General features: G+C 41.8%; 1 protein-coding gene across 4 annotated transcripts in view; it reads right to left on the minus strand.

Annotated features, from left to right (window-relative positions):
• Nucleotides 1-12,327, minus strand: part of SLC9A8 (solute carrier family 9 member A8) — a 74,180-nt gene that overhangs the window by 39,151 nt on the left and 22,702 nt on the right. For 3 of the 4 annotated variants that reach the window (XR_003003827.1, XM_024750262.1, XM_024750265.1), the window contains 2 exons: nt 11,789-11,847; nt 6,228-6,311 (listed from right to left, as the gene is read on the minus strand). Coding sequence is in view for 3 of the 4 variants with exons in the window: in XM_024750262.1 (XP_024606030.1) it covers nt 6,228-6,311; nt 11,789-11,847 (143 nt within the window). In the remaining variant the exon portion in view is untranslated. The remainder of the gene's footprint in view (nt 1-6,227; nt 6,312-11,788; nt 11,848-12,327) is intronic. The other variant, XM_024750264.1, reaches the window with a different exon arrangement.

The raw sequence follows: 12,327 nt of genomic DNA on the forward strand, positions 1-12,327 counted from the left end.
CGCTCAGAAATTGTCAAGCCATGGACAACAGGAACTGATACTTTTTTTTTCTGGCCACGTCATGCAGCTTGTGGGATCTTAGTTCCCTGACCAGGGATTGAAACCCGGGCCCTCGGCAGTGAAAGTGCTGAGTCCTAACCACTGGACCATGAGGGAATTCCCAGGAACTGATACTTTAAAGCTCACTTCAGAAGACTGTCCTCAGCTCAGCACTGACAACCCACTAAGCCTATCTCCTTCAGGAAGTTTCTTTGCTTCATTTTTTGCAATTTTGATTTGGCTGACCATAATCAGACATTCAATTACTTTGTTTGGCATATCAATCTTTAGCACACAAAGAACTTTAAAATAGCTCAAGGCAAACACAATGATTTGGTTTTTTCCTAAACAAAAGGCTTTCATCTATGAGTTTTTCTTTGCAGAGAGCTGCTTAATTTTGTGATTTAAAAATAGATTACACTAAGCCTTGGTCTGTTTATAGGGATCTAATTCTGATATAACTTATGTCGTTGGCTAATATTAATCTGGATGTTGGAAAGTTACCCAAATTCACGTTGCCCCACTATAAGAACTTCCCTTTGCTACATAAAGCAAATTTATTTGCTTCTCTCAGACATAATTTTAAAAATGTTCTATTCTTGGGCTTCCCTGGTGGTGCAGCAGTTAAGAATCCGCCTGCCAATACAGGAAACATGGGTTTGAGCCCTGGTCCAGGAAGATCCCACATGCCGCAGAGCAACTAAGCCTGTGCTCCACAATTACTGAGCCTGCGCTCTAGAGCCCGTGAGCCACAACTACTGAGGCCCACGTGCCTAGAGCCCGTGCTCCGCAACAAGAGAAGCCACCGCAATGAGGAGCCCGCGCACTTCAAAGAAGAGTAGCCCCCGCTCGCTCCAACTAGAGAAAGCCCGCACGCAGCAACGAAGACCCAATGCAGCCAAAAGTAAATAAATAAATAAATTTATTTTTTAAAAAGTTCTATTCTTATATTAATAATTTAAAGAACCAAATAGCTGCCTACCTAATACATACCAACTGATAATAATTGTACTGAAATTTTTATTCCAAGTCCAAATTTACATCAGCAAATATAGCAATATTAAAATAAAGTCAACTTCCTATCTTCTTTGGGGGTGGGTAGGCAGTGGACAGAAGTCTCTGAATTCCCATTCCAACTCACACTAGTCCCTTTCACATAAATTGTCACAGTTTCTGCTGTAAAGCCATCTTCAAAAATTTCTTCTCTTAAGAAAATACTATTTTCCTCAAATTTTAAATAACTATTTCCCCTCCCTCCAAAAAATTAGAAAATAAAAACTTTACATGTGCTAATATAATAACCAGTCTTATGTTTTTAAGTCAAAATCGAATCATTTTTCGGGAGTTCCCTGGCAGTCCAGTGGTTAGGATGCTTGCTCTCACTGCCGAGGGCACAGGTTCAATCCCTGGTCGAGGAACTAAGATCCCACACGCCGAGTGGCAGCCAAAGGGATTGCGTTCCCCACGTCACTCACATCTCCCTGCTTCTCTCCATCACCATCCCCACCGCCCTTGCCCAACTGCCATCATCTCTCCCCTGGATCACTGCAATAGCTTCTAACAAGTCTCAACCAGCCCTGGCCCTTGCCCTCTTGCTCTCCAAGTGCTTCCAGAATGATCTCTGCAAAAGATAAGTCTGACTGTGCTGCCTACATTCTGACCCCCACTTCCACTCAAAACGCAGTTAAAACCCAACCAAAGCCTGGATGGTTTGACCCCTCAAAGGCCTCTAACCTCCCCTTTGTTCTCTGGGTTCCAGTCACACTAGTAGCTTTTTGTTTTTCAAACACATCATGCTCCCTGGGCTTGGAGCACTCTTCCTTCCCCTTCGCTTAGTGAACTTTAATCGTCCCAAGATCTCAGGACATTTTGACTCTTCCTGAGGGAAGCCTTCTCTGATCCCTTACCCAAGTCAGATCCCAGTCTATGCTCTCAATGCACAGTGACTCTCTCCTGGTAGCACTTGACATAGCTGAAACGTTACATTTATTTATGTAATTATTTGGTATCTGTCTTTCCCACTAGGTTGCAGGCTCAATGGGGGCAATGACCACATCTGCTTTTGTACAACAGTCACTGGCATACAGCCTGTCAGATGCAAGATGCCCCATGAATAGGTACTAAAGGAATTAACTGTGTTTCATGTCTGATTAAAGTCCAAAGTTTATATAATTATAATTTTTCAATTAATTAAGAAAAGGTACATTGCTACAAAGAATGTCAAGATAATAGATTATACTATCAGAAGCTCCTTTTTGTAGTCCACATCTTTTAAGCAATTTTATTTCACTCTATTAGTATCATCAAATAGAATAGATAAAATATATTCCCATCTATACAGCATTTAAGAGAAAATATTGGAGTCCAAGCAGTATGGTAACATCTTTCAAATTTCCATAAAATTTAAAAAATTAAGCTATTTATTAGAATCCTGTGGACTCTGTTTAGGAATAAGGCCAGGGTAACTTGATGGTCCGTGATTGTGGGTCTGGACAAGGAAAACCATTTTTTCGCTCAGAAATTGTCAAGCCATGGACAACAGGAACTGATACTTTTTTTTTCTGGCCACGTCATGCAGCTTGTGGGATCTTAGTTCCCTGACCAGGGATTGAAACCCGGGCCCTCGGCAGTGAAAGTGCTGAGTCCTAACCACTGGACCATGAGGGAATTCCCAGGAACTGATACTTTAAAGCTCACTTCAGAAGACTGTCCTCAGCTCAGCACTGACAACCCACTAAGCCTATCTCCTTCAGGAAGTTTCTTTGCTTCATTTTTTGCAATTTTGATTTGGCTGACCATAATCAGACATTCAATTACTTTGTTTGGCATATCAATCTTTAGCACACAAAGAACTTTAAAATAGCTCAAGGCAAACACAATGATTTGGTTTTTTCCTAAACAAAAGGCTTTCATCTATGAGTTTTTCTTTGCAGAGAGCTGCTTAATTTTGTGATTTAAAAATAGATTACACTAAGCCTTGGTCTGTTTATAGGGATCTAATTCTGATATAACTTATGTCGTTGGCTAATATTAATCTGGATGTTGGAAAGTTACCCAAATTCACGTTGCCCCACTATAAGAACTTCCCTTTGCTACATAAAGCAAATTTATTTGCTTCTCTCAGACATAATTTTAAAAATGTTCTATTCTTGGGCTTCCCTGGTGGTGCAGCAGTTAAGAATCCGCCTGCCAATACAGGAAACATGGGTTTGAGCCCTGGTCCAGGAAGATCCCACATGCCGCAGAGCAACTAAGCCTGTGCACCACAATTACTGAGCCTGCGCTCTAGAGCCCGTGAGCCACAGCTACTGAGGCCCACGTGCCTAGAGCCCGTGCTCCGCAACAAGAGAAGCCACCGCAATGAGGAGCCCGCGCACTTCAAAGAAGAGTAGCCCCCGCTCGCTCCAACTAGAGAAAGCCCGCACGCAGCAACGAAGACCCAATGCAGCCAAAAGTAAATAAATAAATAAATTTATTTTTTAAAAAGTTCTATTCTTATATTAATAATTTAAAGAACCAAATAGCTGCCTACCTAATACATACCAACTGATAATAATTGTACTGAAATTTTTATTCCAAGTCCAAATTTACATCAGCAAATATAGCAATATTAAAATAAAGTCAACTTCCTATCTTCTTTGGGGGTGGGTAGGCAGTGGACAGAAGTCTCTGAATTCCCATTCCAACTCACACTAGTCCCTTTCACATAAATTGTCACAGTTTCTGCTGTAAAGCCATCTTCAAAAATTTCTTCTCTTAAGAAAATACTATTTTCCTCAAATTTTAAATAACTATTTCCCCTCCCTCCAAAAAATTAGAAAATAAAAACTTTACATGTGCTAATATAATAACCAGTCTTATGTTTTTAAGTCAAAATCGAATCATTTTTCGGGAGTTCCCTGGCAGTCCAGTGGTTAGGATGCTTGCTCTCACTGCCGAGGGCACAGGTTCAATCCCTGGTCGAGGAACTAAGATCCCACACGCCGAGTGGCAGCCAAAGGGGAAAAAAAAAAAAAAATCAACCCATTTTCTTCAGCACTGTTTTGAAATATTTTCATAATCTGCTCAGTTCTTTCAAGATTTGTTCACAAAATTAAAGAGTGAGAGATACTGACCTTCAATCCTTCTTGCTTGTTTTCTTTTTAACAATTATCTGATGTCAGTAATAGTTTATAAGATATGGGATTTTTTTTTTTTTTTTGCGGTACGCGGGCCTCTCACCGCTGTGGCCTCTCCGGTTGTGGAGCACAGGCTCCGGATGCGCAGGCCCAGCGGCCATGGCTCACGGGCCCAGCCGCTCTGCGGCATGTGGGATCCTCCCGGACCGGGGCATGAACCCGTGTCCCCTGCATCGGCAGGCGGACTCTCAACCACTGTGCCACTAGGGAAGCCCAGGATATGGGATTTTTTTTATATTAAACTTCCTTTTCACTTTTTATTTTAATGCACAATAAAATAATAACTTAAAAAAAATCTGGCCTGAACATCTTAGAATAATTTTGCTTTAATATCCAGGAGGAAAATTAAAAATTTAATTTGTATGTTTTCACCAAAATTCTCATAACAAATTAAACTCAAGTTTATTACATTATTATTAATAATGACACTAGTCATGTTATAATAGATAATAACAAGAAGCACTACCAATTATTTAATGTGGTGAGTGGTGCTTTGCATACATTCTTTCATCTAATGTAAATCTCAAAGCAACCTAGGAGGTAGGGTTTTGGGGATCTTTTTGTCCTCTGTTTTTAATTTCTACTCTACTCAAAAGGAACCTATAGGGGGCAGCGCATGATTAGGCCTAGGTCTCTCTGGCTCTAAAGTCCAGGCTCTTTCCTCTCTCCAAAGATATGCCGATCCTTAGTCTTTCCAACCTTCACAGTTTTTTTAAATCATATTTACAAAATAACTGTTGTATTACTAGTATTTTAAGTTGAATCACCTTTTTATTTTAAAACTTAAATACACTTATATTTAAAAAGAACTCATACGGACTTCCCTAGTGACGCAGTGGTTTAGAATCCGCTTGCCAATGCAGGGGACACGGGTTTGAGCCCTGGTCCGGGAAGATCCCACATGCCACGGAACAACTAAGCCTGTGCGCTACAACTACTGAGCCTGCGCTCTAGAGCCTGTGAGCCACAACTACTGAGCCCGCATGCCACAACTACTGAAGCTCACACCCCTAGAGCCCACGCTCCGCAACAAGAGAAGCCACCACAATGAGAAGCCTGTGCACCGCAACGAAGAGTAGCCCCACTCGCTGCAACTAGAGAAAGCCCGCAGGCAGCAATGAAGACCCAATGCAGCCATAAATAAATAAATAAATAAATAAATATATTAAAAAAAAACAAGTTTGCTATACAAATTAAAAAAAAAAAAAGGAACTCATAGACAAGGAAAAGACTCAGGTACACACACAAACTGGCTTAAAAGTGAGAAGCTCCTGCCCAGGCAGAAAGAGCCCCACTGGAAGCTGGAAGACAGAGACCAGAAATGCCAGAGCAAAGCAGAGAACTGAGCAGGGGCCAGTGATGCTGCTCTCCAGGGTCAGGAAGCCAAGAATGAGCGGAGCAACTGTGGGAGTAGGTGGCTGGGCCAGAAGGAGGTGGAAGACTAGGGGGAAGGATGGGGCTCCAGTCTGGTGAGGAAAAGCAGGGCCAGGGAGAGGGTGGGAAGGAATGGAGACTGGGGCTTAAAGGGCATAATGGCTGGGAGCTGAGGCCCAAGGCAGTGCCCTGAGAGCGGAGACACTGAAGGATGGATGGGCCCAAGGCAGGAGAAAGGCCCGATGTGGTGACGTGAGAGAACCAGTAGGCCTGGGGCACCTGTCCCTGTCATCCCAGGACGCAGTCTGTCCTCTTAACATGGGTCAGTCTGTGTCCAAGAGGAGTCAATGTAACACCTGTGTACCATCAAAATCACTTTGGCTATTTCTTTCTAGGCAAAGTACCCCTCTATGGAAAACACTAGTAAGCCACACTGCCTAAAACCATGAAAGCAGCCCACTGACCATGTTTGCTCCCTCTACAAGTCAGGCATGACAGTCTAGCTTCTACCACACACGCCAGGGTGTTCACACAGAGCCACCACTGCTAAATTAACACCTGAGCTTTTAAGGAACTTGCCTTACAAACACACGGAGCCACCCGGACCAAAAGCACTAATGTGTGCCTGAGTCTTACCTTGTGTAATGAATATCCTGACTCAAATATAATAGGTGGAAGCAAAAGGAGGAAAAACATATTTGGACGAAACATTTCTTCCTCCTGTAAATATAAAATGGATATTTTCAGAGGCATGAAATCTGTGTAATTAAGAAATAAATCCATCAATGAAAAGCCAAAGTAACTGTTCTTTTAGAACCTGGCCCAGTGGAAAAATACAATGCTTAAACCACCACCTGATAATAAAACCAAACAAAAGGAGAGACAAAAACAAACAAATATACAAAAACCTCAAAACATGCATTTAAAAATGTAGGACAAATGATTTTAAAAGGTGACCAGCAAAATAAATAGCAGAATGAACCACTTCCAAACATACAGCGGTACGCTTTTTATTCTTTACTAAGGAAAGAAAACGAATTTTAATATAGAAAACATTTCAATTCAAATAGAACACTTTCAAAAACAAGTCCACAAATTGGATTCCTCCAGGAAAAAGGTTAACGGTAAGCCCTAAAACAATCCACTTAGAGGAAGAGTAAACCCTACTCATGTTTAAAATAGCCCTGCCTTTTCTCTGCATGTCATAGACAACTATGTCATTTTCCTAAATCTGATGTGATGAAACAGTCCTCACCTGATGCCCTTGCAACCTGGGACATGGCTATAAAGCGAGCCCCTTGCCATGCTTTCAGATTCAAATATTAAGTACCATTATGAAAGGTATTTTTAGAATATGGCCACCTTTGGGGGGAATGGAATAATAATTTCATCTTCTATAGTAATACAGTTCTCTAGTTGTTGGTGGATTGGGGGAAAATACATACTGGTTCTCAAACCCAAAATGACTACAGGTAATACGCAGTCTATTTAATACTGCAAAATCAGGCCCTTTTCATATGAAAACTTCTATGTCACAATCTTGACAGTCTGACTTCTTGTCAAAATCCCTATTCAAAAGAATGATAAATGTATCCTTACAAATGTACGGCTGTTACCATAAAGACTAAATAACATTCAAAAAAGGCTCAAAATAGAAGCAAATGATGACTTCTGAAAATGCCTTATTAAGTCTTAAAATAACCGCCTGTATCACAAGCTCATGACTCAGACTGGGGCCATGTGAAAAGAAATGGGCCGATCTCTGTGCTTTGTGGGGCAAGATATTCGCAGGATCTGTGCAGTTGGGCCACTGCAGAGACTCTGCGAGTTTCAGAAACAAAACACCCCCTGGGAAAAAGGAGAACCCACCTGCAGTGGGTTCACAGTGTCCTCTCCTCCCAATTCATGTGACCTGAAACCTCAAAATGCGACCTGATTTGAAAATAGGGACTTTGCAGATGGAATTAAGAGAAGAATCACAGCTGAGATCATACTGGATTAGGGTGGGCCCTAAACCCAATGACAGTGTCCTTAAAAGAGACAGAAAGGGACACACAGACACAGAGGTGAAGGCACATGAGGACAGACTGAAGCAGAGACAGGAGTTAGGCTGCCATCACCAAGGAATGCCTGGGACCACCTGAAGCCGGAAGAGGCAGCGAAGGACTCTCCCCTAGGGCCTGGATTCGCTCCCTTGAGGGAGTGTGGCCCTGCCAACACCTTGATTTCAGACTTCTGGCCTCTAGAACTATGAGAGAACAAATCTCTGCTGTTTTAAGCCACCCAATTTGTGGTAATTCGTTACAGAAGCCACAGGAAATGCACACACCACCTTACAGTGAACAGTGTTACAGAAAGATCCCAGGTTCCTTTGGGCAGTATCTCCCCTAAAGTGATCTGATGTGGTTTTAGGTGGTACTTGAGCAATGTGTGTCGAATACCACTGACCCCACGGATTGAGAAAGTCAGCCCTTTCTGATTCTTTCTCAATCCCAATTAAGTCAGACGCGTCAGTTTGGTGCTACCGTGTTAAGCTTCTCTCCAATACGCTGATCCCCCTTTTTGACAGAGGACAGGTTTGTCCTCAGAGGCTTCAGCAAGCAAATGTACCACTTTGTTTTTATCATATTTATTTATAAAAACAATATTGGTTTCCCACTTAAAACAGTATTATAATGTTTCCTTTAAAATAAATGTATATAGTACACCAACGTTCATAGCAGCATTATTCACGACAGTCAAAAGGTGGAAACAACCCCAGGGCCCATCAACAGATGAATGGATAAACAAAGTGTCGTATATACTGACCATGGAATATTATTCAGCCATAAAAAGGAAACAAGTTATGACACAGGCTACAAAGTGGATGAACCTTAAAAACATCATGCTAGGGCTTCCCTGGTGGTGCAGTGGTTAAGAGTCCGCCTGCCGATGCAGGGGACATGGGTTCGTGCCCTGGTCTGGGAAGATCCCACATGCCGCAGAGCAGCTAGGCCCGTGAGCCATGGCCGCTGAGCCTGTGCGTCCGGAGCCTGTGCTCCACAGCGGGAGAGGCCACACCAGTGAGAGGCCCACGTACCGCAAAAACAAAACAAAACAGAAAAAACACATCATGCTAAGTATTGATAAAATAAGCCAGATAAAAAAGGACAAATATTATATGATTCCACCCATTTGAGGTACCTAGAATAGGTAAATTCATAAACACAGAAAGTAGAATAGGGGCTACTAAAAAAATAGAAAATACTAAGAAAAATAGAAAGTAGAAAACAAAGTAGGGAGAGAGGAATAGGGAATTGTTTAATGGGTAGAGTTTCCGTCTGGGATGATGAAAAAATTCTGGAAATAGATGTGATGATTAAACAACATTGTAAATGTATTTAATGCCACTGAATTGTACACTTAAAAATGGCTAAAATGCTAAATTTTATGTTACGTATATTTTACCACAATAAAAGCTTTTAAAAAACTGTTGTAAAGACTTATATACATAAAAAAGCAAGTTGACTTAAAGAAACATATTAAGCATATGACAATATAGGTAGAAGGCAGGCCCAGCAGGACAGTCTGGAAAGAAAACACCCAGCAACTTCACTGTTTTTCTTACCTCCCCTGTTCCCTGCAGCACCCAGTTTCCAAACAGATCCTACTTCCTGCTTTGGCTTCCACAAACACCTGCTCCTCCAGAAAGCCTGCCCAATGGTTTTACCCTAAAAACCTCACCCGTTTCTGAGGTCAAGCACTGGTTGTCTAGATGGCTCTTCAGGGCACTTAATTACATTCACCACCCAACTCTGGTTCACTCATCTATACTATTCAATATATTATTTAACTTGAAAACTAACATCTGTTGAAAAATAAATTTAATAATACCGAAGCATATAAAACTAAAAGTAAAAGATAACCTTTCCTCCTCCTGCTCGGAGAAGGGATCATACAGCATTCCCCAGGGCTGCAGTTGCACTCAGTGCCTTGGATCTCTGCTGTGGGGAATGTGGGCCTGGTGTTGAGAGAGCTTCTGCTTCTTTGAGAGAAGCTAGAAGTTCAAATTTTTATGTGAGGACTTCCCTGGTGGCGCAGTGGTTAAGAATCCGCCTGCCAATGCAGGGGACACAGGCTTGAGCCCTGGTCCGGGAAGATCCCACATGCCTTGGGGCAACTAAGCCCGTGAGCCACAACTACTGAGCCCGCATGCCATAACTACTGAAGCCTGCGTGACTAGAGCCCGTGCTCCACAACAAGAGAAGCCTGCTCATGACATTGAAGAGTAGCCCCCACTCACTACAACTAGAGAAAGCCCGCGCACAGCAACGAAGACCCAATGCAGCCAAAAATAAAAACTTTAATTAATTTTTTAAAAAGATTACAAATTAAGCAGTTTAAAATATTTTTTAAAAATCCATGTGAAATTTCTAGAATTTTGTATAGATTAATAACATTTAAAATAAAACTGGGGGCACAGTTCTTGAGGCGCTAACCTACTGTGTTCCCCCTTTGCCTGGCAAAGAAATAAAGCCACTCTTTCTTTCTCCTCCATGAAAAACAAAATAAAACAAAACAAAAAACTTAATGATTTTTTAATTGTTTTAAAATCAATTCCAATTTTGATCAATTGATTTTAAATCAAACAAAATGTGTTAGCAGGTGGTATTTACACATCAGGCTCTATCTAGTCTAAGAGTTGAGAAAGAGTGTACAGCCAGTTGCTCCTGCCCTAGAATGAGCCACTGTGAGGGGGGTTAAACTGAACCAGTTGCAGAAGCTACTGTGAGGGGGGTTAAACTGAACCAGTTGAGCTTCATATACAGCATGCTCCAGTGGGGCCTGCTTAGCTCCTTCCCCAGATGAGGGTAGCTCTAGAAATATTCCAAGCTCAATGTACATTTTGAGAATTCATTTAATAAAATATATCCTGAATATTATTTATAACAGCTTCAAATTGTGTTTTGTGTCAGACCATGAGGCTTGTTTTGCAAATTTTTTTTTTTTTTAATTTACTTATTTCTTTATGTTTGGCTGCATTGGGTCTTCGTTGCCGTGTGTGGGCTTTGGGCTTTCTCTAGTTGTGGTGAGCGGGGGCTACTCTTCGTTGCAGTGCGCGGGCTTCTCATTGTGGTGGGCTTCTCTTGTTGCGGAGCACAGGCTCTAGGTGCACAGGCTTCAGTAATTGTGGCTCGCAGGCCCTAGAGCATAGGCTCAGTAGTTGTGGCACATGGGCTTAGTTGCTCCACGGCATGCGGGATCTTCCCGGACCAGAGCTCAAACCGGTGTCCCCTGCACTGGCAGGCAGATTCTTAACCACTGCGTCACCAGGGAAGCCCTTTTTTGCAAATTTATACTCTACAGTTCCACGGATAAATTAACCCTCACACCTAGGAGCTCAAATGTGACACATTTTAACCATACAATTCTTTTAATATTTTGAAATGGACCTTATTTCCCTCCACAAAATCAGTTTTGTTACACACTTGTTAAACTCCCTACTTGACACAGATGCTCAAAGTTTAAGCTGAAACTTGAGTTTCAATTAGTCCTTGGACCTCACGCTCTAATGACCATTGTGTGAACGTAAGGGTGGGAACATCCACAAGTGAGGACAAGTGGCAGAGAAAATACAGAACACATAGGACCAGAGGGTCTGGACACAAGAGCCAACCCAACCGCTCTCTAGCTCTGTGATGTTAGACATGTCCCAACCTCTCAGAGGTCACTTTCTTCATCTGTAAAAACGGGGATAATACGTGGTCAATCTACCTCCATGGTTGTCATGAGGATGACAAAAGCTACAGTATATAAAGCATTCTGTAAGGTCTACAGTGCTGGGCAGATATGTCTTATTGGGCTCAGCTGTCAGAATGGAATTAGGAGCAATAAACATTGTTTAATGTTAAATGCTAATTAGAGCCCTGTATACAGCAAGTTAGTCTAAGATTATAAAAATGCAAGTAAATAACAAAACATGGCATTGAATGCTCCTATGTTAATTTGAATCAGTATGAGATTTATGCTTTTTCAAAAAACTCAGATGTAAAGATATCAACCCTAATCTACCAGAATGTTAAAAAATTAATGGGACAATATAAACTTCACTGACAGTCAAGGAATGATAAGAAAGCCACCATAATCAGTGTTACTAAACTTAAGAACCAATAAAAATTGTAAATATGTTAAAAAAAAGAACAATTGGGTAAACCTACCTTCCAATTTGCCAGTTTTTTAAACTCTATAACTTTTATAACTGCTCCCATGAGAATACCTAGAAGAGAAAATGTAAAGTTTAACAAAAATTTAAGACATAAGAAAGATTACTTAGGTTTATTATTCTAAAGAAACTGATTATTATTACGTCTCTAAATGGCATCTATGAATTTCTGCGTTTTACGTCTGAAAACATTAAGAATGGAAATTAGTGTGGAGCTTTATGAATCACGTGAGTTTCTCACTTGCATCTCAGGCAAACATACTATAAAGAAGTCTAGGGCTTCCCTGGTGGCGCACTGGTTGAGAGTCCGCCTGCCAATGCAGGGCACACGGGTTCGTGCCCTGGTCTGGGAAGATCCCACATGCCGCGGAGTGGCTGGGCCCGTAAGCCATGGCCGCTAAGTCTGCGCGTCTGGAGCCTGTGCTCCGCAACGGGAGAGGCCACAACAGTGACAGGCCCGCGCACCGCAAAAAAAAAAAAAAAAAAAAAAACTAAAAAAAATTGGGGGGGGGGGGGGGGGGGGGGGGGGAAAAA

This window comes from Neophocaena asiaeorientalis, unplaced genomic scaffold (genome assembly GCF_003031525.2).
Source record: "Neophocaena asiaeorientalis asiaeorientalis breed wild unplaced genomic scaffold, Neophocaena_asiaeorientalis_V1.1 scaffold606, whole genome shotgun sequence".
Lineage (NCBI taxonomy): Eukaryota > Metazoa > Chordata > Mammalia > Artiodactyla > Phocoenidae > Neophocaena > Neophocaena asiaeorientalis.